We start from the raw sequence: 27,231 nt of genomic DNA, 5'->3' as shown, positions 1-27,231 counted from the left end.
ATAAGTACATGTGTATATTTATATACATTCACAGAAATATATATATATGACTCTAAACCAAAATCAACTGATAGCCATCTCTTAGTAGCACAATAAAGAATAATTTTACTTATTTTTTCTTCAGTGTATTTTCTAATTTTTGTACCATGAATATTTAATACTACTATTAAAAAAAAGGAAAAGTTGAAGAGACCTTGATCATTAGTAACATCATGCATAGATTGACTCAGATGGCATATAGGCCATTAACATCCTGGATTAGAATTGGAAAGCCAGACCTACAGGGCACAGAATACACTGTGATCTTCAATTTATGAAGTTATAACATTTATAACTCACTAAACGAAAGAATCTTTACATTAGAATGTTATAATGCTTTAAAGTGCTGCTTCTAATAAATACATGTGTTAATTCACTTACCATTTGGAGTAGTGTTCTAAGAGTAGAAAATTTTAAAAATTACCCTTAACGTTTTTCTGGCACAGTTAGAGGTAAATGGGCAGAACAGAAAATTATGCAAAACCTTCTCCTAGTTAGAGATTCCACAGAAAGCACGGTCACTGGCCCATGGGAGATCCATTTCCTACGACAATAGTGGCAAGACTGAAGCACGACTCTACTCTCAATAAACGACCTGCAGCTGAGTTCAGCACCTCCGGTGAGCCAGGTGTTACTGGAAATGATATCTTAGTCCAACTGGTAGAAATGAAGCCCGCCTAGGAGTCCTGCTGAACAGAGAGTCCTTTTCTCTGTTCCCAATATTATCTTATTAGCTTCTCAGTCATGCAAAAAGGAAATTCTGACATCACTCCTCACTTGTTGGTTAAAGTAGAAAGGGCAGTAGACGTGACAGTGGGAACCACCTTCCCAAGGCTACGTGCTCTTCAATATGCACAGCTGCTGACATTCTACTGCTACAAACACTCAAGAGGCTTGATGATTTGGAAAGGAATAAATGTTAGAACTAAGTTTTCCTTAAACAGTAAGTAAATTAATAAAACTGAAAACTCACCAGAAAACATTTTTACAAAATCCTCAGTAGACATGCTCATCACCACGTCTGCCCGATCAGAGGGCTCTCCATATCCAACATTCCCACCCTGGCTTTTCAGATCAAGAAACCAAGTTCCACCATCTTCACCTACACAAAAGATAAGATATAGAAATAAATGCCAAAGAAGCCTGGTTCTTAAACTTCATAACTGCTCTAATTAGAACAATCTTACATAAGTCTGTTTCCTAAGTTAAAATCCTCAGGCATCTATCAAATTCAGTACTTACAGACGGTCCCCGATTTACAATTTTTCGACTTTACAATGGTGCAAAGTGATACGCATTCAAACTGTGCTTTGAATTCTGATCTTTTCTTGGGCTAGCGATATGCGATGCGATCCTCTCTGGTGATGCTGGGCTGTGGCAGTGAGCCCAGCTCCCAGTCAGCCACGTGATCATGAAGGTAAACAACTGATACACTTACAACCATTCTGTACCCATCCAGCCATTCTGTTTTTCACTTTCAGTACACTATTCAATAAATTGCATGAGATATTCAACACTTTATTATAAAATAAGCTTTTTCGTGTTAGATGATTTTGCCCAACTGTAGGCTAATGTAAGTGTTCTGAGCACATTTAAGGTAAGCTAGTTTCAGCTATGGTGTTTGGTAGGTTAGGTTTATTAAATACATTTTCGACTTATGATAGTCTCAACTTACAATGGGTTTATCAGTATGTAACCCCATCATAAGTCGAGGAAGATGTGTGTTATGTGCCAGGCACTAGGCTAGGCTCTGAAGACTCTGCAATAACATGGTTTTTACAAACGAGGAAGTGGAAGGTAATGTGCAGTCAGACAAGCCCAGCTGAAGCTGAAATTTAAAAGTTAAGTACGAATTAGCTAGATGAGGAACTGAAAAAAGTACAGTAAGACTAGAAGGTAGGAAGAGAGTGGATAGTGGCATTAGATGAGCTCGTGAAGCAGCCCAGATGTGGAGCATAGTGAGCCACGTAAAGGATTCACTGACTTCACCCTAAGGAATGTGCCATGAAGGAGAATGACATAAGGTTTGTATTTTAAATACATTGCCCCAACAACAGTGTAGAGAACATATTGGAGGGGAATAAACAGGATGCAGAAGACGAGGTAGGATGGTGGTGGGGTAGTTCAGGAGCTTGAGGATATGTGCCTGGAGCAGGATGGTAGCAGTGAGAATGGACGACAGAAGGCATATCTGAGAGATCATTTCAAAGCAGAACCACAAGATGAGACAACTGATTGAATATGTTGAGAAAAAGGTAGGGAAGGTCTGTAAGAATGATTTGCTAGTTTTGGGCTTGGGAAACTGGGTAAATATTGGTGTATTTTTTACTGAGAGAGGACTACTGAAGGAGAGCAGATTTAATAGGTAGTGCCAAAGGCAGGTATTGGGAATGGTGAGTTGTTTGGGACATTTTCAGACTGAGGCATCTTTGTGGCAGGGAACTGAAAATGTCAATGAAGTCTGACTAGGATAGAAATAGAGATACATTGGTAATCAGTTCCTGTAGTCATTGAAGCCGTGTGAGTGGCTGAGGTGCCCTGGAGAAGGTGTGTAAAATATTAAGAGTGCTAAGACAGTGACCTGAAGAACAGCAACATTTAGGGAAGGATAGAGGAGAAGCACCTAGCACAAGAAACTGACAAGGCTACAGCTAGAGAAGGAAGCAAGAAGAGCTACTGTCAAGGAAGCCAAGGAAAGAGAGCATTTCCAGAAGGAAAGAGTGGTCAACAGCATCAAATGCTATGCAGTGGTGATAAGGTAAGAATGACAAATGCCCACTGGTGTTATAGAAGTCACTGAGGAGGTGAGAGCAAATTCACTGGAGTGGAGAAAAATGATACCAGAGCAGAGCAAACTGTAGATGAAAATAAGTTTGGCTCTAACAGGGAGAAGAAAGACGGAAGTGCAGATGGGGGGTTGTTGTTGTTGTGTTCTGTTTTAAAGATAGACTAGACTTTGAGAATGTTAAAGTACCACTGGGAAGGAGGCTGCAGAATGAACAGGTGGAAGAAAGGGCATCATAAATAGTACAAAGTCCCAGAGGAGGCCAGAGGAAATGGGATCTAGAACGCTGCTGCTCAAAGTGTGATCCATGGTTGCAGTACTGTCATCACCTGTCAGAAATGCAGACTTCAGATCTACTGAATCAGAGTCTGCATTTCAGCACGATCCCAGGTGACCAATATGGACATTAAAGAATTGAGATGCACAGTTCTAGAGTTGGCTCCATTCATCTGGGAGGAGAGGAAGAGAGGATGACGCTTACAATGGTTGATTTGATATGAGACGGCAGGAAGCTGAAGCAATTTGTCTGTCAGCTTCTATTATCTCTGTGAAAGAGGAGGTGGGATTATCTGCTGAAACTGGCCGGGAAGTGGTGAAGGGAGAGATGGGAGATTTGAGAAACACTGAAAAACTTTAAACTAGTTGCCGTAGGGAATGAGGCAGTCAGTAAGCTGACCACAGAAATATAGAATTCAGAGGTGCTGCTTAAAACCCAGTTGAAGAAGCACAAAGGGTCCAGGAAGTTTAGGATACAGGCAAGAGAGCGACTGAAGCAATGGACCATGGGTTCTAACGATAGAAAAGGAAATAAAAACAGGAACTTGCAGAAGGATTCAGATAAAACAGAGGAGACAAAGAAGAAAAGAGCTGATAATGGCAAAGTCTGCATACAATGGGACTGAGGTAGTAGTTCTTAAAACTATCATTAACGTGTTAATACTATATTGAGAAGAAAAATATTAACAGAGGGTTTAAAAAGCTGACTACATTCAGACTGAGTTAAATAATCTCAAAGATAAAAATGGCAAAGTGCTCATGGTTGATGATAAATTACTCTATTACCCTGTCAAGATCCGTATGCCCTTCTAAATATGATTTTCTCTCCATTATAGATGCCAAGGAGTTATTTAACACTGGAAGTATCTGTAATGAAATTTTATTTTACATGCACCCATACGCACTGATCTTAAAAATACAAATCAGTAGTCATTTGCTATTCTTGAATGTCTACATTCTAGGGTAACGGTTCCAGAAACAGCCAACTATCAAGATGATCACTACTGGAGGCTGATTTTCGTCCAAGGGAAATATGCTACTTTGTTTCATAAAAGCCCCAGATTACTAGACTGTAATCCTTACCTGAGAGTTCAAACTGATAGATTGCTTGAGTGGCTTTAACCATATTGTCACTGAGAGAGTCCTTAACAATTCTAAATGTTTCTTCCACAGCTCCAGATCGTGGTTTTGGTGGCGGCTGTGACTTCTCTTCTCTCAGTTCTGGAGGAGGACCTGTAAAATATTACTGACGTCAATGGCTTTAAAGCCTAGGCAATGTAAGGCCACACACGGAATTAATTAACTAGGAGAACAGACTTGCTACCAATTAGACCTGTTTGACCAAAATGAGGGCTTAAATGCACTCAGTGGCATCTAACAGCATAAATCAAACTGATGGAATAACAGCCAAACACATCAGTTGTGATTATAAATACAAACGGTTTATACTCTCCAAGTAAAAGGCTCTCAGATTAGGTTAAAAAAAAACCCACTAGGGGCTGGCCCCGTGGCCAAGTGGTTAAGTTTGCGTGCTCCGCTGCAGGCAGCCCAGTGTTTCGTTGGTTTGAATCCTGGGCGCAGACATGGCACTGCCCATCAAACCACGCTGAGGCAGCGTCCCACATGCCACAACTAGAAGAACCCACAACGAAGAATATACAACACAACGAAGAATATACAACTATGTACCGCAGGGCTTTTGGGAGAAAAAGGAAAAAATAAAATCTTAAAGAAAAAAAACCCACTAAAAAACTATATAGTGTCTATAATAAATGGACCTAAACAAATTATTGGAGTTTCAGGGGTAATAGTCAATCACTCCTTTATTATTCCCTCTGAGGTGTTTTTTTTTTTTTCCAGTGAGGAAGATTGGCCCTGAGCTAACATCTATGCCAGTCTTCCTTTACCGTGTATGTGGGATGCCACCACAGCACGGCTTCATGAGCAGTGTGTAGATCCATGCCCAGGATCCAAACCTGTGAACCCCAGGCTGCCAAAGCAGAGCATGTGTGAACTTAACCACTATGCCACTGGGCTGGCCAACCCCTCTGAGTTTTAAAACCAGATGAGAAAAGAGGACACTAGAGTCAGAAAGATGGAGATCAGAATATCAACTGTGCAAATTAGTGAAGGCTGGCCCTGGTGGTCTGGTGGTTAAGATTCAGTGCTCCCACTGCTGTGGCCTGGGTTCATTTCCAGCATTTCTAGTCAAGGAACCACACCACCGGACTGTTGATTGTCATACTGTGATGGCTGCCTGTTGCTGTGATGCTGAAAGCTATGCCACCGATATTTCAAATAGCAGCACAGTCACTCATGGTGGATAGGTTTCAGCAGAGCTTCCAGACTAAGACAGATGGACAAGAAGAAGGACTTGGCCACCCACTTCCGAAAAAACTGGCCATGAAAATCCTATGAATAGCAGCAGAGCAGTGTCTGATATAGCGCTGGAAGGTGAGAGGATGGCACAAAAAGAACAGGCAGGGTTCCGCTGTGCTGTCCACAGGGTCACCAGGAGTCGGAATCGACTCAACGACACTAACAACAACAAACTGGTGGAGCTGAATTGGAGACTGTAGCTTGAATCAACAGCCAAGTCAACTCCCACTAACTTCACCTCTAAATTAAACTTATTCACCCGGTCCCTTCACCCCTGGATTGAACTGGCCTCCTCCCCCATCAGGGGAGCGAAATGCCTCTGTAAGTAAAGATCAGGTGAAAACTGAGGACAGAATGCTCAGAAAGGGTCTAAACCACACAAAGTCCTTTCTTCTCCGACTCTCAGTCAGATTGGTCCCCCCGACTAGAGGCAGAGGGAGGTCAGATTATTGGATTCATGAAGGCCCCCCCTGCCTAGAAACACAAGGCCAGGGGAATGGAGGTTACATTTTTTAACTTGTATCCACTTAACTCACTGGCCATAACCATTCAGCATAGGATGAGCCAGGGGAGAAGACGGGCAGTGCATAGAACGGTTCGACTCCCACGGCATGCAGCCGGCCCCTCTCCCAACCTCTGCTCCTTTACTTAGCCTCCTGGAATCACCTGTGGGCCATTTCATGGTCGCCCCCAGAAACAGGGGAGGACAATTCATTCATTAAATTAATTCCAAGGCCAATCTGTACTCCAGGCTGAAAATTAACTCTCCATCTATCTCCCAACTCAATTATACCCAGTTGATATCGACCCTGATATCAGTTTCCCTACATTAAACCCAGCATATATGGGGTTAAAACCAAAACACTCATTCCCTGCTTATTCTCTGGCTTCCTGGCTCCAGAATCCACTATCCTCCACGGAGACAGACACCGTCAAGGACAAGCACCTGGACTATCTCCTCCCCACAAAGAGATACAGACTGGTGGGAAAGCTGCTGACCAGCAAGGTCACAGGCTCCCTCCTCTCTGCAAGTGTCTCAAGGCCGAAGACAGGCTGGTGGGAAAGCTCCAACCAGCAAGGCCATATGCTCCCCCTCCCCTACCTAAAACCCCAAATAAAAACCCTTCCTTTTAGCTTTTCGGGGAGTTTGGGATTTCAGCGTTAGCTACCCTCTCTCCTTGCTCAGCGCTGTGCAAAAAATAAAGTTCCTACTTTCCTCCACCACCCCCGGTGTCAGAGATTGGCTTGCTGCGCAACGGGTGAGCGAACTCACTTCAGGTTCGGTAACACAGTCATCTTGTCCAACATAATTCACCAAAGGTTATTAAATGAAATCTAACTGACAGCATAAAGACACTTCAGAATACAACATAAGCAATATAAAAGTATCCCAAATTTGTTAAATATGAATTACCTTCCACTACGATGTTTCCAGAGACACATAAAAACAACAGTAAAATCCTTCTCTTATAAAGTCTAAGCAGATATTAAGGATGAGATCCTTAAGATCCAATGGAGCAAGGATAATCCCTTTCCATAAAAATGTTTAGTCAGTTTTGTTATTGTTTTTAAATTCACTACAGAGAGTGCACCCCTTTATTGCCTGCACCCAGGGCAAATAACTCTGACCGCCTTGCCCTTGACACAGCGCTGCTTTTTTTTTTTTTAAGATTTTATTTTTCCTTTTTCTCCCCAAAGCCCTTTGGTACATAGTTGTGTATTTTCAGTTGTGGGTCCTTCCAGTTGTGGCATGTGGGACACTGCCTCAGCATGGCCTGATGAGTAGTGCCATGTCCGTGCCCAGGAGCCGAACCAGCGAAACCCTGGGCCACTGAAACAGAGCACGCAAACTTAACCACTTGGCCATGGGGCCGGCCCCACAGCACTGTTTTTTATTGATGTATAACATACATAAACAGTGATTTTAAGTACACAACTCAAAAAGTTACCAGAAAGCGAAAACACTGTGTCATCAACTAGGTCAAGAAAGAGGACATTACAAGTACCCTAGAAACCCACTCCGTACGGCCTCTCCTAATTGCTACTCCCCCTCTACTACCTAAAGAAACTATCCTGACACCTAACACCACGGATTAGTTTTGCCTCATTTTTACCTCCATATAAACGGAATCAATCATTTAAGTTTCTGTTCTTTTATGCCTGTCAATCCTTCATCAACTTTTCCAAAAAATGCAAGAAAAGGGAAAACTTTCTTTTTCTTTTTCTCTTTTTTATTTTTTTGAGGAATATTAGCCCTCAGCTAACATCTGCAGCCAATCCTCCTCTTTTTGCTGAGGAAGCCTGGCCCTGAGCTAACATCCATGCCCATCTTCCTCTACTTTATATGTGGGATGCCTACCACAGCATGGCTTGCCAAGTGGTGCCATGTCCACACTCGGCATCCGACCCGGCGAACCCCGGGCCACCAAAGCGGAACATGCACACTTAACTGCTGCGCCCCCAGGCCGGCTTGAAAAGGGAAAACTTCTTAATTCATTCTTTGAGGCCATCATTAGCCTGATACTAAACCAGACAATCACACCACAAGAAACCCGTGTAGTGTAGACAGACAATATGCAAATACATACATACCAAAAAATTAAGTCAAGAAGTGATGAGTTCTATTACCAAAAACAAGCAAGAAGTGGAAAAGGATGGGAGACTACCTTATACAGTGGTCAGTTTGAATAGACACTGAATTAAACAATATAAGGCTGAATATGTGAATACACACACACATACATTTATCCTACAATCTGAAAACATGACATTTTGTCAATAGTTCCTGGTATATTTTCACCCATTAAATTTGAAAAAGGTGCCCTCCCATAATAATACCTAATGCTCTACAATCTTTGTCATGCCTGTGTTGAGCAATGCTACTTCCCAGCATATCCTTGAAAATAAATTATTTCCCAAGTGTACACCAATGTAAGTGAATAGGGCATGATGTTATATTACTATTATTATTATATTATTATTTAGAGGCCGGCCCCATGGCAGAGTGGTTAAGTTTGCACACTCCACTTCGGCGGTCCAGGGTTTTGCCAGTTCGGATACTGGGTGTGGACATGGCACTGCTCATCAGGCCATGCTGAGGCAGCGTCCCACATGGCAAGGCCAGAGGCACTCACAACTAGAACATACAACTATGTACTGGGGGGATTTGGGGAGAAGAAGAAAAAACAAAAGTTTGGCAACACATGTTAGCTCAGGTGCCAATCTTTAAGAGAAAAGAATAAAAAAGATATTATTTAGGGGCTGGCCCCGTGGCCGAGTGGTTAAGTTCGCGCGCTCCGCTGCAGGCGGCCCAGTGTTTCGTTGGTTCGAATCCTGGGCGCGGACATGGCACTGCTCATCAGACCATGCTGAGGCAGCGTCCCACATGCCACAACTAGAAGGACCCACAACGAAGAATACACAACTATGTACCAGGGGGGCTTTGGGGAGAAAAAGGAAAAAATAAAATCTTTAAAAAAAAAAAAAGATATTATTTAGAAGCCCATTTAAAAATTCAGATATGTATTCTAATATTTAATGCTGATAGTGCAGTGAGGGAGGTGCTCATACACTGCTAGTAGGTTTAAAATACTAGAAGAAAATTTCGTAACATGTATCAGGGGCCTTCCCATTGCCTCATCATCTACTTTTAGTGATCAATTTTAAGAAAATCCTGTAACATTTATAAAATGAAACACTTACAAACAACTAAAACAAAATACCATTCACATGATAGTATATAATACTAAGTTGCCATTTCAAAACTTTGTTTCTGAAGACATGGAAAATATTCACAATATAATGTTAAGTAAAAAGGGAGTCTATCTAATTAAATATAATATGATCCAATCTGGTAAAATATATGTTTGTGCATCTGAATTTTAATTATATTTGAAAAAAAAGTGAGGGGCCAGCCCTGTGGCCAAGTGGTTAAGTTCGAGTGCTACGCTTTTTTATACTATTTTTTCTGTACAAACTAATTTAAAATGATATCAAAATTAATGAAAGTACATAACAAAATCTATTTGATGTGGCCAAAGTTATACTAAGGGGAGAAATAATGCACAATCAAAAGTTATTTTATTTTAAAAGGAATAAAGATAAAGTATTAGCCTAACAAGTGAGAAAAGGAACAAAAACGTGTAACCTCAAAGAAAGAAGAAAATAATAAAGCAAAAATTAAAAAATTAATGAATCAGAAGGTTGCACAATTCTGTGAATATACTAAAATCACTACACTATGCACTTTGGTGAATTTTTTGGCGTATGTAAATTATCTCTCAGTAAAGCTGTTATAAAAAAAGTAATGAGGGGCTGGCCTGGTGGCACGGTATTAAGTTCAGCGCGCTCCGCTTTGCTGACCCAGGTTCGCAGGTTTGGATCTCGGGCGTGGACCTACATCGTTCATCAGCCATCCTGTGGCAGTAACTCACACACAAAATAGACGAAGACTGGCACAGATGTTAGCTCAGGACCAATCTTCCTCACCAAAAATAACCCCCAAAACCAAAAACAAATCAGAAAGAGAAAAGCAGTAGAATAAAAAATAAAATTTAAAATCTAGTTCTTTTGAGAAAAAATAAGATACAGTAAAATTAGCAACTTTCTGGCAGATTTAATCAAGGAGAAAAGCAGAGAAAAATAAACTTTAAAAAGAGAAAAGAGATAAAATAAATATGGAAATTTAAAAAATTATAAGTGAATTTACTACATGTCCACACAAATATATTTTAAAACTTCAAATGGATGTCTTGTCTTTTATTTTAGAATAAGCCAATAATTGAATGAGAAAATAAATACATTTCCAAAGAAAGAACTTCAGAAAAGACCAAATAATTTAGTGGGTGAGCTATTTCAAACCCTCAAGGAAAAGAACATAGAAAAAAAAGCTACCCAACTGATTACCATATTCAAAATATAACACATTTATTACACTAAAAAATGTAGACACTAAGCTAACTTTTATCTGATAAAAAAATGTTAACCAATATTTAACCCCTTACTTATGGGTAAAATCTAAAGATTTTCCCTTTATAATTCAGAATAAAATAAGAATACCTAAAATAAACATTTTCAATTAATGTCCCGGAAGTTCATGTCAGTGTATTAAGATACATACCAGAAATAATCCCATAAGATATTATTATTATATACAGGCAGTAAGTTAGATCACTTAGAAGATTCAAGATCATTATCCAATGATAATTAGAGCAACTAATCTTTATAGGGGGCTGACTATGTCAAATTCACAAGACGATGCACTATGATAGTTACTCAATCCTCACAATACTTGCATAAGGAAAGTGAGAGATGAGAAAAGTGTCTCAGAGAGCTGAAGTGACTTGTCCAAGGTCACAGATATAAATAAGTGGCAGTGGCAGGATTTAAACCCAGATTCTGTCTTACTTACTCTAAAGTCTATGCTTTCAATGACAACTACTGTCTCTCTGTTAGAGACTGTTAGAAGTCTTAGGGGGAAAAAAGCTCATGAAGATGACCAGATATAAATATATAAAAATTAGCTTCCCCCTTTTTATTTATAATTTGCCTTATTCCAGAAAGCATTTCAATTTGCTTAATAAACATAATCCAAGATTAAATTAAAGTAAAAAGAAGTGAGTGAGCTTTTAAAATGGCAACTGGAATGCCCAGCAACTCACCCAAGGTTACTGGGTACTAAGTGGCACAGTGGGACTTCAAACCCAGGCAGTCTGACTCCAGAGCCTACACAGTTTTACCACTCAGTAATACTTCCTCCACATCTTCTTCTATATCTATCTAAGTTTTTTTTTTTTTTTTTTTTTTTTGGTGAGTAAGATTCACCCTGAGCTAACATCTGTGCCAGTCTTCCTCTACTTTGTATGTGGGTCACAGCCACAGTATGGCTGACCAGTGGTGTAGGTCTGCCCCTGGGATCCAAACCTGTGAACTCCAGGCCACCAAAGCAGAGCAGGCTGAACTCAACCACCACACCACAGGGCTGGCCCCTAATATTTATAGAGTCAACATAAACTTGGTGCTGAGCATAGCACCAAGACCTAAACTCACCAGCAGGGGACCAACCAGAAGCTGCTCAAAGCGGGGCTAGCAGAGATACAGGCTTCCTTCATGTTTCCATAGCAGGAATACAAAGGAATGATCTAGTTTTGGTAGTTACACCAGAGAGAACTAACTTTGTCATATAAATAACTGCTGGAACTTCTCCCATACTAGTAGGTGACTATTTAGGTGATTTGTCTATTAATCAAGATATAATATTGGTATCATCTGAAGTGCTAAGAAGATTGCAGCAAAAACTTTAGTGCAGCCCTGAAAGACACTTGCCCAGGCATAAATTGCATAATTTATCACCTGGAATATTTGGATGTAGAATGATGATGGCACAAGAATAAAACTTCAGAAGACAAAGAACAAACCAGTAATATATTTGAAAGATACAGTCAGTAGACTACAAATACATAAGCGTTAATGAGAAAGAGACACTTAGACCATTTCAATAACTTTAAAAAAAAAAAAGACACATGGCTAGCAGCCTCTGACCCAGCCTCTCCTAACTTCGTCCTAAATAAATACAAAAATGAAAAAAAAAAAGACAAATACTAAACATCACCTAGACTGACACAATTTACTGTCAGAACCTAGGAAGAAATGGTCAGTAATGCTAAGGTAGATGGAGTCAGCCTAAGAAACACAGGACTGCCTGTGCTTCGCCACATGAAAGATCTCGAAGGAGGAAGAGCTCTGCTCACCTAAAGAAAGAAGACAGGTTCTCACATTTTTAAACCACTAGATCACATTCTGGGCTTGTACCAACCAGAAGACTACGATCTGCCCCTCGGTTCTATGATGCTGCTTTTTAAGAAAGCCTCTATCTTTCAAATCCCATTTCAAAGCTTGTAGCTCCCAGATAACAGAGGCGCAGACAGCAGGGGGAGTCGTGGTGGTGTCCACCCTGAGAAGTACAAGCCGCAAAGCCTGTAAGACGGATCAAGATGGGGAGGGGAAGAACCCTGGCAGCAGGGCATGCTGGGGAGAGTAGGTGTTAAGCAGAAGAAGTAAAAGAAAGTCACAAGAAGGCCTTGGACAATGGCACCAGCTCTATGCCTAACGGGTACCACAAGAGAAACTGCAGCTCTGAGAAAGGATTTCCACCAGATGGACAGGGAGCGGAGCCAAAATCAACCTACACATCCCTGTCATTTGACTACACTAGCTCTAGAGATATCTCTTAATATGAGGATTAATTAATAGGGAAAAAGTGACCTGATGCCTCTGAAAAAACAAGGTACCACAAGGTAATGGAAGGTTATCCTGAAGAGCAAAAGTCTACCTCTAAAAATAATGTACTATGAAACCCACAAGAATTCCTCCACATGAAAACTATATGAAACAGGGGCAGAAAGTCATACATAATTGGCTGAGATGAAAAGACAATAGAATAAAATGAAAAAGGAAATGGGAAACATGAAAAACAAAAAGCACAATAGCAAAATTAAACTAACAATTAGAGGCAATATGGAACAGACGAAAGTGTCGAAAATCTTATCAGTAACATAGAGTACAAACTTGAAAAGGTCTCCCAGAATGCAGAAGAAAAGAACAAAAAAATGGAAATAGTAAGAGATGGTCTTAACTACAGGGGAAAAGGAAAGACTAGCCAGGGTAAGAATAAGTGTTTCTGAGGTGAATTCAGAACAAATGGAACAGAAGCAATTAAAACTGTAACTAAAAGGGCCAGCCCCGTGGCCGAGTGGTTAAGTTCACACGCTCTGCTGCGGCGGCCCAGGGTTTCACTGGTTCGAATCCTGGGCGCGGACATGGCACTGCTCATCAGGCCATGCTGAGGCGGCATCCCACATGCCACAACTAGAAGGCCCACAATTAAAAATGCACAACTATGTACCAGGGGGCTTTGGGAGAAAAAGGAAAAATAAAAATAAAAAAATCTTACAACTATAACTAAAGAAAAAACAAAAATAAACTAGAGGTAAAAAAATTAAAAGACTATATGAGCTCCCTGTGTTGCAATGGGGGGAAAATCAATGAAGAAATGACAGCATTGCTTTTACTATGAGAAAGAAAGCATTAATATAAAATTATGTACATAGTTTACAATATATTACATAATTACATATATATTATATAAAACGAGTATATAGAGCACAGATTCCGGAGAAGGTACAATCTAATGTTAATAGGATTATTAAGTAGTGGGTACAACAGAAAAGTGAGCCTCTCCCCCTTGGAAATGAGGGACACACACTGACTTCTGAGAGAGAAACTGTAAAGTCAACACACAATGGATCTGGATATGGATGTAAAAAGTCACCTCAGAGAGCTAAGTTAGATCCCAGGCCAGAAATACTGGACTATTACCCATAAGACTATATTAATATATCTATAGAAAATGGCAAGTGGAACTGCAGTTGACTGAACCAGGAAGACTAAGGTAAAGGGAGCTACAGAAGTAAATGCTCCTTCCAGCCCTGTCTGGGGAAGAGAAGCTTTAGCCAGAGGAATTGGAGTATTCTGACCTCAAGGATGAGGGCATCCCTCACATGGAGACGGATAAAGGGATCGCAGCCACGCACTACACATGTTCTGATCCCACAGGCAAAACAGCCCCTATCAAAGCCTGAAGCCAATAAACATTTATCCTACACTTTACTTATCTAACCCTTCTTGTTTGAGTCCACGGTCACGAAACAACCTTCTGATCATGATTCTGTTCCCCAGATAATTACGCCCTAAGGGAGAGAATAGGCTGATCATAGCAACTACACATTTAGTCTGTGAGATGGCAAGCCCTCATTGTAAATTAATAAATTGGATTCCTGGTGGGGAAATATGCTAATTTAAATGACTTTACATGTTCTGGAGTTAGGAAAGCAATTTTAGTTTGGTTAAAGGTATGGGCTTTGGAATCAGAGAAATATGAATTTAAATCCTGGTTCTAACACCTGCCAGTTGTGTGATCTTAGATATAAAATGAGGAAAATAATACCTGTCTTGTAGGATCATGAGTATTAAATGAGACAACGCACGCAAAGTACTTAGGATAGTGTTTGGCCCACAGTAAACGACAAATAAATATTTGTTGAAAAACAAAATGAATATATGTGATCAATAAATGGTTCTGATTATTTCAACTTGGAATTTAAGTGAGCTTAGTTCATGCATATCTTCCTCCAAAACAGAGCTCCAATCTCAGGGTGCTGGGCAAAACCCAGGATTTTGGACTTGCCTAACTCAAAGACTAGACTCCCGCAGACTTTGACAAGCTCTCTAATTCCTGCCATTCTGTAAGAGGCCTTTTCAAAAAGAGACTGACAGCCTTGTTTTAATACTCTGATACATTCACGTGGCAACCAGATCAAAGACGTAATTTTTAAAATTTTTTAAATTTTAAAAAGAGCCATCTCTAGGTGGTGGGATAATGAATAACTTTTTTCCTTTCTGTACTTTTCAAATTTTCTATAATACAAACAAAAAGTTGTCTCTTTTATTACCTAAGTAATTTTTTTAAGCTCTCTCAAAAACTTTGGACAAAAGATAAAGATAGAAAAGAGAAGATAAAGCTGGAAATAAGGTTTGGCACTAAAATGCATCGAGTTAAGGTTCTAGAGTTGTGGTCAGGTTCTATAGGTCTGCTGAGGGTATAGAGAGACTTTGTTCCTAAGTTTTCTAGCAGCCGTTTAAAGAATCTATGATCACTTAGGAGACCCACAGTGTCTGTAAGACAAAAATAAGAGTCCAGGAGAAGCACAGCTATTCTTGTTAGTAAAGCATGAAAGACATTTTCCCCATGGGTATTTGTTAGAGTATTTCTTCTCATATCTTTCAGCAAACGAGTGGCATAATGCCAGAACACCAAGAATCAAACATACGCTCTGGACTGATTCAAGGGGGCTATTGTTTCTGAATTATAAAAACAAAACAAAGTAAAACCAAAACCTCATCTGCAGTTAATTTCTCCCCTAAAATGGTCACATAGCCACAAACTCTGAGAATATAGTGTTAGATGTACTTTGATATGACATAATTTTCCTTAAGACAAAATAACACATCAACATGAAATACCTAAAGACAGTGCCAGGGAAAAGAAAGAAAACCTTAAAAAAGGTTGGTTTTTTTAGGCAACATTTTTTTAACCAAATGAAAAGAATATTTTAAGAACTTCTTCCTGGTAGAAGGAAAAGACAACCTTCTTCGCTGGAATTAACTAAGACCTCACGTTACTTGTCTAGTTTAAGTCACAAAACGGTTTAAAAGGAGAAGGCAGAAATGTCCAGTTTTATATTTTGGAAGAAATGTATGTCAGTATTTTTATTTTCCTACATAAAATATGGTCTACATCTTACCACGTGATTCCATTTTCTTGGTAATTGTATCTGGTTGTTCATCTAAGAAGAAATCTGGTATGAGAGGATGGCCTGAAAAATTGACCCCAAAAATAATCAGTTTGATATAACAACTTCAATATATATTAAGATTTTAACATCTGTTCAATAAGCATTACATATGTTTTCATTTTACTGAGCATTCTGGTGCAATGGAAAAGACCCCCATTGGAACTGTCAAACTACCTGAACTTCATTAAGCTAAAACACTTCTCCCATAATCCACCTACCCTCCTCTCCGATGGCAAATTTCATCTTTAAGATCCAACCAATGAGTCACCTCTATGTTAAACCCTTAACTGCTCTCCCAGGAGCCTTTGCCCCCTTCTCATCTATCTATGCAAGCCTTCCCTCCAAAATGCTCAGGACTCACTTCTTACCATCCCCCCAGGATGAGACAAATGTAAACACGTTGTTTCATCACCTAGAAACTCAATCTAATGAATAATATTTAAAATATACTATAGCACAAATAAATACAATTCCCATTAATGGCTATATTGTATATTATTTAGTATATAGTATACTTTATACATAAAGTAAAAATGCATTATCATCACCATCCTCCTCCTCCTCAATTACAGACAGGAAGAATTATTTTTGAACAAGGGGGCCTTCTGAGAACTTCTCAAATCACACCCGCGTACACAGGACAGCCCCTGCTCACTCTCCTGCCCCATCTGTCATAAAGCTACACTAAGAGACTGCACTTGAGACAAACATTTGCAAAAAGCCCATCATCTTAAAAAGTTTTTGTAAAAAACCCACTACTGTATCATGTTATCATATCCTTGAATAAAATTTTTACTCTGTGATTTGTAAGATCACCTTAAAAACTAATTTTCATTCTCGGTTTCAAGATCTGGAAATGGCTAATAGCTGATGTGATCGTCTGCATCTGGATATCACTTAAAAAGCCCTCAAGTCACTTCTGTTTTTCCTTTCTCTGTTTCTAAAGTTGTGCTGTTACGGGTTTTTCTCTTCACTGGGAGGACAGCTTCTAAAAGAGCATATTAATTTTATAATCACACACACACAAAACAGATGTGTGTTCATTGCCGAAAATCTGGAAAAACATATCACTACTTTTAAAAACTATAAGCATTACCTGGTTTAACTGCATAGAGGTCAAAATTTTCTACGCCTTCTTCTTTTAAGATATTTTCATCAATAACAAAGTTGCCAGTAAAAGTTTTTGGCCTTTTGAAAATGGAATATGCAGCATCTGCAATGATGTCAACTTTTCTACATTGGCTCTCAATGCCAGAGCCTCCCAGCATATCCATAGCAGCAGTGTGTATGGCTGTAGAGAAAACAAACGCACACGTCTGTAACTCCAAATCAAATAATAGGACGTGGAAATAACAGAAAGACAGCAAATCTCTTTATTTATCAGGTGACGAAAACAAGGTCGAGAGAACTTAAGGGATTTGCCAAATGTTCTACTGACATGACTGGGTAGGAAACCCAGTTCCTTATTCTACACAAGACTTCCTTGTACAGAACCCCTTCATGAGATGCACAGCAAGATTTGACGAGACTTCTGCTTTAGAATGCTCAAGAATCTGTGTATCATTCTTTTTTTTAATGTTCTTTTTTTTTAAAGATTGGCACCTGAGCTAACATCTGTTGCCAATCTTTTTTTTTTCCTTCTTCTCCCCAAAGCCCCACAGTACATAGTTATATATTCCAACTGTAGGTCCTTCTGGTTGTAGCATGTGGGACGCCAGCATGGCCTGACGAGTGGTGCCATGTCCGCACCCAGGATCCAAACCGGCAAAACCCTGGGCTGCCCAAGCGGAGTACGTGAACTTAACCACTCGACCACGGGGCCGGCCCTGCATATCATTCTTGAGAGTCAAGAAAGCCAGTAAGGTATAATAGAATGAACACTGAGCTATAAATCAGGTGAGTGGAGTTTTTATGCCAACTATGTCACGACTTTCGGCAAGTCACTTTAACATCTTTTGGACTCAGTTTCCTGTCTCTAAAATATGGAGCTCCCTTCCTTAATTTATTGTCTCGCCTTCCCCTCTCCTAGAATATAGAGACTTTGTTCTTCCTGTCCATCACTGTACCCTCAGCACCCAAAACAAAGACAAATGCACCATAAACACTCAATAAATACTGTTTGGATTTTTGGGGGTCCCTATTAAGGTCAGATACTGCTTTTATTTAGGGAAATACTAGAAAATAAAGAGCAGCAAAAGGCAGAATTTTTAAATTATCTACAATTCCCTGACTCAGAGATAGTTCTCTCCACACCACTGTTGAACTATCACTTAAAGTCACTACACACTGGAATAAAATAATTCAGTCCATAAGATGAAAAGTTTATAGTTTTTAAGAGCCACTGACCCTTTTTCATTCATTCAACAAAGAGTTACTGAGCACTTACTATAAATCAGGCACTGTTGTAGGTATTGGGGACAAATGAGTGGACAAAACAGACAAAAAGCCCCTACTCCATGGCAATGACATTCGAGAGTCCATCTCTATTTCAAAAGAGTGCACAATTAACTAGGGGAGTTTCCTAAAAGCGCTGAGGTAGAAGTTTCTACCTTGTAACTGAAGCTCCTCTACTAAGAATAAATTTTTTTTTTTAAGATTTTATTTTTCCTTTTTCTCCCCAAAGCCCCCCAGTACATAGTTGCATATTTTTTTTAGTATGGGTCCTTCTAGTTGTGGCATGCAGGACGCTGCCTCAGCGTTGCCTGATGATCAGTGCCATGTGCGCGCCCAGGATCCGAACCTGCGAAGCCCTGGGCCGCCGAAGCGGAGCGCACGAACTTAAACACTCGGCCACGGGGCGGGCCCCTGGTCTCTCTTGAAGTGATACTTTATTAATAAAAAATAGCAGCTAACATTTATTAAGTGTGCCCTGTGCTGGGCCTGGTGCTACATACTTTCCATACATTATCCGAATTAATTCTATGAGGTAGGTATTATTATGATTCCTAATTTACAGATGAGAGCACTCAGGCACAGTGGGGTTAAGTAACTTGCCCAAGGTTGCAGGAGCTAGAATTAAAACACCTGGCAGTTTGACTCCAGAGGCAGGTACTTGGCCACCATGAGACTAACCAGTCATACGTTGTTAACCAACATGATTAAAGCCCGTTATCATCTCACTCCCATAAAGTACAGAATTTTTCTGTAAATATTTCAATATAGTCTACATTGAGACTGGAGTGTGTATATATATATATATACACTATATATATATGCATATAGTCTCAATGTAGACTATATATAAAGGGTATGCAAATTCTTAAAAATCCTTAATTAAGAATATGTCATATAAGCATACACACACTCACAACATAAGAACAAGGAATGGTTTTTCCAAACAACCTATCATTACTTTAATGATCTTTCTACGGAAGATACAAAGAAGGCACAAACAAACATTCAAACTCAGGAAGCAAGCAATAGTTATTCTCCGCAAAGTTTTTGCAGTGGTAACAGGCTAACCCACAGGTTATAAACCTGCCAACAATAAAAACAGGTTTACAATAGGATCAATCAAACGAAATTCACTGATTATTTCTAGGTAAGAAAATAAGCAAGATTTATAATGAAAGCTAATATGCCTTGGATCACAAGGATCCTAAAAGTGACCCTAAAACTTAAGTCTCATTAAGGACTAATTGGAGAAGTATCTAATAGCTTCTGATTGATTCTCCTGATTACAGCTTGCTCAGAAGAGACAGGAACAAGTCTTAAAATCAATCAAAGATTTCCTTTCACATAAATGTGTGGAGTGCATATCAGGCTTCAAACACCAGCATCACCATTGACTCCTTTCTCTTCTGGAGCTTGTCTTACCTCTTAAACGCCTGCCAGCCTCCACCAAGTGCACATATATATTCTCGTGTGTACTCACTGAACCAAAGATACCATTGATTATGAAGTGCACCACTAAAAAAAACCCCCAGCAACTAAACTACAATACATCATCAATTAATTATAAGAACATCCTGATATCAAAGATGTAAAAATGTGAAAACATGGGCATCTCAGAATCAAGGAAATAGGGTATAAATTCCTGTTTAACCTAGTTGGCAAGAAGGTCCTTTGAAAAAGAGGGAAACTAGTTTTGGTTTCTAGCACCAGAGAGGCCAGCTGCCGTCTCGTCACTTTGACCTCCTTGGTTAGCTGAGTTCCCATGTCCGTGTGAAGTGTAGTCCAGGTCACAGAGGACTGCAGCTGTTCTGTGAAGCTTCTGTGATCTTCCTCTCTGCTGCCACTACCAGGATTAGCAGCTGCCATTCCCAGACTCCTCATTCCAGCTCACACGAAATCTATCCAAGAGTGGACTCTCCTCCTCTGCCACACTTGATCTGACCAGTCAAGAGGTAAGAGGCAGCAGGCATTTTGAATAGCAGCCCTCATCCCTACTCCCCTCCCCTGCTTCCACTTCAGCAGAAACTAAAAAGAAAAAAATTATACTTCTTAAGGTGACCGAGTTGGGGGCCTGAGATCCTCATGTTGTGAAACTACTAAAGGCTCGCTCTCTGATCCCTTCTCTGGATGTGTTGAATTCAGTGCGGTGAGAGTTCTAGACCCAGGAGGGGTAATACAGCTGGTGGCGAGAAGGAACACCAAGCCAGAGAGGACAAACAGTGGACCAGGACTCTGCTTTGATTGTGGATAACATATGTTACACCGTATCCATTCTGTTAAGTGCAATAAATCTCCTTTGCATTGAAGGGCAATAATATTGGGAGATTACTTCTGGTTCCAACAAGTATAAAGAGAGAGCCACTCTACACAGTCTAGGAAGAGGAAACGTGTCTTTTAAATGGAGGCCTCACAAACACCCGGGAGCCTGGACACCCTCTCAGATCTGTTTTCATCGCTTCAATCAGGAATAATGCAATATTCTAGCTAGCTTTCCTGCCTCCTCTCTCCACAATCTTACAAGCCATCTTATATTCAGATGCCAAATTAATTCCTAAACCTCATCATATGGTTATATCACTCCACAGCTCCTATTTTCACTCGGTTTATTATTGTTCTCCTGCTCCTAAAATTCTCAAGTGGCTCTCTCTCCTGAATATACGTTAACATTCAAGCTCCGAGACTTGGCGATCAAGACCTGGGGCTCAGCTCATCCATCTCCCCACAGCCTCACATCCACTCAGCATTCCGGTCAGCCTGAACTACTTGCAGTTTCTCAACTTCAGTGAGAAATAAAAAGCACACACAGTATCATGCACACACCGTAACAAACTCCTTGTAGTTCCACCAAACACATGGTATCTTCCCATGCTGCAGCCTTTGCTGTTCCCTCTGCCAGGAATGCCTTGCCCAGTTCTCCTTGCTAATTCCAACATCTCCTTGAGATTTCATTTCAATTGTTCCATTAGAAAACCTCTTTTCCTGACATTTAATCTGAGCTACATGGCCCTCCTGCTATGTTTCAAAAGTATTCCGTTCGTAATTCATCAAGCCATGTATCACAAGGAGCATGACTGTCAATTCTATTTACTGTGCCATCAAGTCTAGGATCCAAATGATATCAATGGTTCCATTCCAAGATGTCTAGTAAAGCCTCTAAAATGAACATCTCAAAGCTAAAGCAAAGATCCAAGCACTGAGCTGATTACTCCCACTGATCCTGATAATAATGTCCTCCATATTCCCTGTCATTCAATGCTCTCTCTCTTTTTTTTTTTGAGGAAGATTAGCCCTGAGCTAACATCTGATGCCAATCCTCCTCTTTTTGCTGAGGAAGACTGGCCCTAAGCTAACATCCGTGCCCATCTTCCTCTATTTTATATGTGGGACGCCTGCCACAGCATGGCTCGCCAAGCGGTGCGTAGGTCCATACCCAGGAACCAAACCGGCAAACCCTGGGCCGCTGAAGCAGAACATGCAAACTTTACTACGCCACCAGGCCAGCCCCTCCTCTTTTCTTATATAAGCTTTGTTCAGAATGTCTATTCTTGGACTAGGCAGAAGTTAATCATATAGCATGTTCATTCCTTCATCAAATATTTATTGAGTGTCCACAATGACTACAATAAAATGAACAAAATACTGTCTCTAACATCAAGAAGCTTTCATTCCTGCAAGAAAGACATTAAACTATAATTATAAAATTAATAAATTAATTGCACATGTTATACGTGATGTGAAGGAGATGTACAGACTACTAAATCCAATGGTCAGTCCCCATCTGGTAAGATATATAAATGAGACTACATCAAACTAAAAAGCTCCTGCATGGCAAAGGGAACAATCAACCGAATGAAAAGACAATCCACCAACTGGGAGAAAACATCTGCAAATCATATATCTGACAAGTGGTTAATTCACAAAATATATAAAGAGCTCACACAGCTCAACAACAACAAAATGAACAACCCAATCAAAAAATGGGCAGAGGATATGAACAGACATTTTTCCAAAGAAGATGGCCATTAGGCACATGAAAAGATGTTCAGCGTCACTAACTATTAAGGAAATGCAAATCAAAACTACAATGAGATATCACCTCACACACCCCCCTCCCACCCCAGCCCCAGAACGGCTATAATTAAGAAGACAAGAAACAAACAGTGTTGGAGAGGATGTGGAGAAAAGAGAACTCTCATACACTGCTGGTTGGAAGGCAAACTGGTGCAGCCACTATGGAAAACAGTAAGGATATTTCTCAAAAAATTAAAAATAGAAATACCATACGATCCAGCTATCCCACTACTGTGTATTTGTCCAAAGAACATGAAATCAACAATTCAAAGAGATTTATGTATCCCTATGTTCGCTGTGGCATTATTCACAACAGCCAAGACATGGAAGCAACCCAAGTACCCATCAACTGATGATTGGATAAAGAAGAGGTGGTATATATATACAATGGAATACTACTCAGCCATAAAAAAGGATACAATCATCCCATTTGCAACAACATGGATGGACCTTAAGGGTATTAGACTAAGTGAAATAAGCCAGACAGACAAAGAAACACTGTGTGATTTCAGTCATATGTGGAAGATAAACAAACACATGGACAAAGAGAACAGATTAGTGATTTCCAGAGGGGAAGGGGGTAAAGGGGAAAGCAAAAGGGGTAAAGGGGTGCATAAGTATGGTGACAGAAAAAAACTAGATTATTGATGGTGAGCATGACACAGTCTACACAGAAATGAATATATCATAACGTAATAATGTACACCTGAAATTATACAATGTTATAAACCAACATGACCTCAATAAAATAATTAAATTAAAAAAAAAGAAAAAGGCATAGTAAAGTGTGAGATTTATATTTTTTGACTATCATCCACAATTAGTAACACTTTTTACCACGTGGCTAAGAATACATAATATGTACATACACACACTCACAAACATATACATATATACATTTAATTTATATGTGATGTTTATATACAAAACAAAAGTTTACAGGGACCGGCCCCAAGGCCGAGTGGTTAAGTTCGTATGCTCTGCTTCGGCGGCCCAGGGTTTCGCCGGTTTGGATCCTGGGTGCAGACGTGGCACTGCTCATCAAGCCATGCTGAAGCAGCGTCCCACATGCCACAACTAGAAGGACCCACAACTAAAAAGAAATACACAACTATGTAGCAGGGGGCTTTGGGAGAAAAAGGAAAAATAAAATTAAAAAAAAAGTTTATGAAACAATACTGACTTCTATTATGTGCAATGTTCTCTAATATTTTCTATTTTATTCCATTAGAAATAAAATAAAATTCTGGCTGCTATCTCCTAAATCAATTTCATAAACCACGAAATTGATTTCATGCATCACTAAATTGATTTCACCAATAAGTCTCCACATGCAGTTTGAAAAACATTGTCGAAGCATCTTTTTCACTCTCATCTTTTGCACCACTGCAAAAAATATCACTTTCCAGAAAGTCTTAAAAAAATTGTGCCTGTTAGAGAAACATAAGGAAAATGAAGAAGCAATAAAACACGGTTCTGATCCCACACGGGCCAGGGAGAAAGAAATCTCGGTCAAATTGCAGAAGAAAGGAATTTCTAAAACTTGACTCCTGGAGTCCTTAGACGAAAAGAAAGATGGGAGACTGGAGAGCCAGCTCCAACAGCAAAGTTTTCCTAAGAGTTACACTAGCAACATGCCTCGTGTTCCAGAAATTCTCACCACAGCCCCTTGTTTCCACATCACAGGCCACTGGACCTTTCACTACTGCTTGGAGCTAAGGAAAGCCCTTCACCCAACACACAGCGGCTGGGAAGCAAAGATGAAAAGAAATCCCTCCTTTGTTCCTAAGCAGAACTCTGGGTACGTTTCACATTGCTGTGTGTGGTAGTTCAGTTCCAGAATTACGGGGCTATAATATCTTGTAAAAATGCTGGATTAAATGTGCTTTTAACGGCCCACTCCTAGATCTACTAGATGAAAAGGCCAGAGAGGTATCCCCAGTACCCCGCACAATGACCGCCACGTGGTAACTGTCCAACAGATAACTGCTGAGTGACGGTGACTAAAGAAAAGGATGCCAGAGGGAAGAAGAATGGAAACAAACAATGGAAAGGTCCTTTGAGGGTACAAGAATACGTTACATGACACAATGGGGAGAATCAGGAAAATCCACAATGCCAGACATTCTATAAGATAAATGACCTGGTTTTTCAAGGAATCAGTGGCAAGGAAAAAAAATTAACAGCGTAACTACTACAGACTAAAACATTTAAGAGACATATCACACAAATGTAATGTGTGGAACTTGTTTAGATCCTGATTTGAATAAACCGAGTGCAAAGAGAACGTTTAAAGGCGCTTGAGGAAACCGGAACACTGACTGGATATTTGATGATATAGAGGTATTTTGTTAATGATTTCTTGCTATGATAAGGATTTCATTTTTTTTAAGAGCCTTATATTTTTTTTTTTTAAAGTTTTTTTTTTATTTTTTCCTTTTTCTCCCCAAAGCCCCCCGGTACATAGTTGTGTATTCTTCGTTGTGGGTTCTTCTAGTTGTGGCATGTGGGACGCTGCCTCAGCGTGGTCTGATGAGCAGTGCCATGTCCGCGCCCAGGATTCGAACTAACGAAACACTGGGCCGCCTGCAGCGGAGCGCGCGAACTTAACCACTCGGCCACGGGGCCAGCCCCTAAGAGCCTTATATTTTAAAGATACTCACTGAAGTATATACAGATGAAATGATAGATGACTTGGATTTGCTTTAAAACAATCCAGGGTAGGAACAGATGAGGATGAAAGGAGACGGAGGCATGTTGGCTGGCAAAACAAGACTGGCCATGTGTGGAAAACGGCGGAAGCTGAATAGTACACGGTGTACTATTCTACTGTGCACGTGCTCGTACGTATGTGTGAAAATTTCCATAATTCAATGTTCGAAAATAAAGGGCCTTAGAGATTACTGACTATAATTCCCAATTTTATACAAGGGGACACTGGGCACAGAGAGCTACCGCAGCTCACACAACTAAGAACAAGGTGAGCAATATAGAAACTGGATGACTTCAAATACTAACGGCGTTTGGATGTTTAAGAACAATCTGTTCTATCATCTCTTTACCCTAATTAGACCGCAGGCTTACCTGACAATCTGGAGGACAGATTAAATGTGTTAATTTAAAAGAAAAACTGTGATTCTGAGAGTACAAATGCCCAAAGGCTCTCACAAAAGAAAAGATGCAGACTGAGTTAATCTGGGAAATCTATTTAGACTTTAGAATCAAGAGTACACATAACTGGGGCTGGCCCTGTGGCCCAGTGGTTAAGTTCACGCGCTCTGCTTCGGCAGCCCAGGGTTTCACAGGTTCGGATCCTGGGCACGGACATGGCACTGCTTGTCAGGCCATGCTGAGGTGGCGTCCCACATGTCATAACTAGAAGGACCCACAAATGAAAAAAGTATATATGCAACTATGTACAGGGGTGGGGATTTGGGTAGAAAAAAAAAAGATTAGCAACAGTTGTAAGCTCAGGTGCCAATCTTTAAAAAAAAACAAAGTACACATATCTGAAGAGTACAAAGGTAGACTACTTCTCTGATTACATTTTGTTTATATGATTTCTTTCGCCAAACAAAATTTTTAAACCACAAAGGGCAGGAACAATGTGTTTTATTTCTTCTTTTTAATTCTCCAATAATTCCAAGTTTGAGATATGACGAAAAAGTAATGTGCAACTTTAATAAGCGTTAAGAGAGCTTACACATAGATTTTATGCTAGTTCACTATGAAAGTTCCCAGCTTGCCAAATCCACTTAGCGGATAGAAACATTTCCAGCAAATCAAGCAAGCCCTTGGTGCGTTACTACCACATTTAATACCAACGCAGCATAACATAGCAGAAGGAATGCAAGAATTAAAGTAAACAAATAAACAGGGAAGAAACTGCATATATTTAATGATGAAACAAAAGCATTCCATTATTGCCCTGCTATTATTACCATTCAACATTGTTCTAAAAGTATTCACTCATTTAGTAAGAAATGGATGGATAAGGAATTTAACATACACCAAAAGAGCAGAGACATAATTATCATTTTTTGTGATAAGACATTCAATCTGAAAAATCTAAGAGAATCTGCTGAAAACTTTTTAGTATTAGTAAGAGTCAGTTTGCTAGTACATTTATAAAAGATAAAGGTGTATAGTTTTTATACATACTTTGATAATAAAGTAGAAAATATACTGGAAAAGATACTGAACACAATAAAAAATATATAAATACCTAGTAATATATTTAAATTAAAAATGGATAGGACTAGTCTGCTTCTGGAAATATGATGAATTAGAAACTCTAAAGAGTTGCCTAATTACAATAAAACTATAAACAGATAACAAACGTTTTTTAAAGCCTTGCTGGGCTCTCAAAAAAATCAAGAGAAATCTACTGGTGGAGGGGAAGAAGAAGGAGAGAGGAGAGGGTGAGCAGAGTAAAGCAAGAAAAAAAGAAACCAAAGGTAAAATTATTGGAAAGAAGAAATACATGTTATTATTGATATGGTTACCTACATAGAAAATCCAAAAAAATCTACAGATAAATTATTAGAGTAAGTTTAGAAAGGTAGTTATCAATAATTTTAATATCCAAAAGCATTTCTATACCCTATCACCAAACAGAAAATATAATTTTTAAAAAACATACCATCTAGAATTGTGGCTGCCCCAAGATGAGACTGTTAGAATACTTCTTCCTCTATCTTCCCTTGCTCATACGAGCCCTTTAGAATTCAATCACTTGCTTATTTCTCCCTTCCCCAACTCATAGGTTTTACAAAGAGAGTTCAGTGCTTTTGGCCAGAGACAAATCTGAAGTCTCCTCTACAAGGTCCTTATTTGGTACCTACATTTCATATTCCCAGTTCTTATTTGGTACCT

The 27,231-nt window shown here is 39.7% G+C and overlaps 1 protein-coding gene across 1 annotated transcript in view; it reads right to left on the bottom strand.

Annotated features, from left to right (window-relative positions):
- Positions 1–27,231, bottom strand: part of HSDL2 (hydroxysteroid dehydrogenase like 2) — a 64,583-nt gene that overhangs the window by 11,073 nt on the left and 26,279 nt on the right. The window contains exons 7-10 of the mRNA XM_046644402.1: positions 16,988–17,182; positions 15,841–15,912; positions 4,184–4,333; positions 1,013–1,141 (exon numbers count right to left, since the gene is read on the bottom strand). Of these exons, the coding sequence (XP_046500358.1) occupies positions 1,013–1,141; positions 4,184–4,333; positions 15,841–15,912; positions 16,988–17,182 (546 nt within the window). The remainder of the gene's footprint in view (positions 1–1,012; positions 1,142–4,183; positions 4,334–15,840; positions 15,913–16,987; positions 17,183–27,231) is intronic.

Source organism: Equus quagga, chromosome 1 (assembly GCF_021613505.1).
Source record: "Equus quagga isolate Etosha38 chromosome 1, UCLA_HA_Equagga_1.0, whole genome shotgun sequence".
NCBI lineage: Eukaryota > Metazoa > Chordata > Mammalia > Perissodactyla > Equidae > Equus > Equus quagga.
Note: the sequence above shows the minus strand (reverse complement) of the source record. Positions and strands in the feature narration are given on the sequence as shown.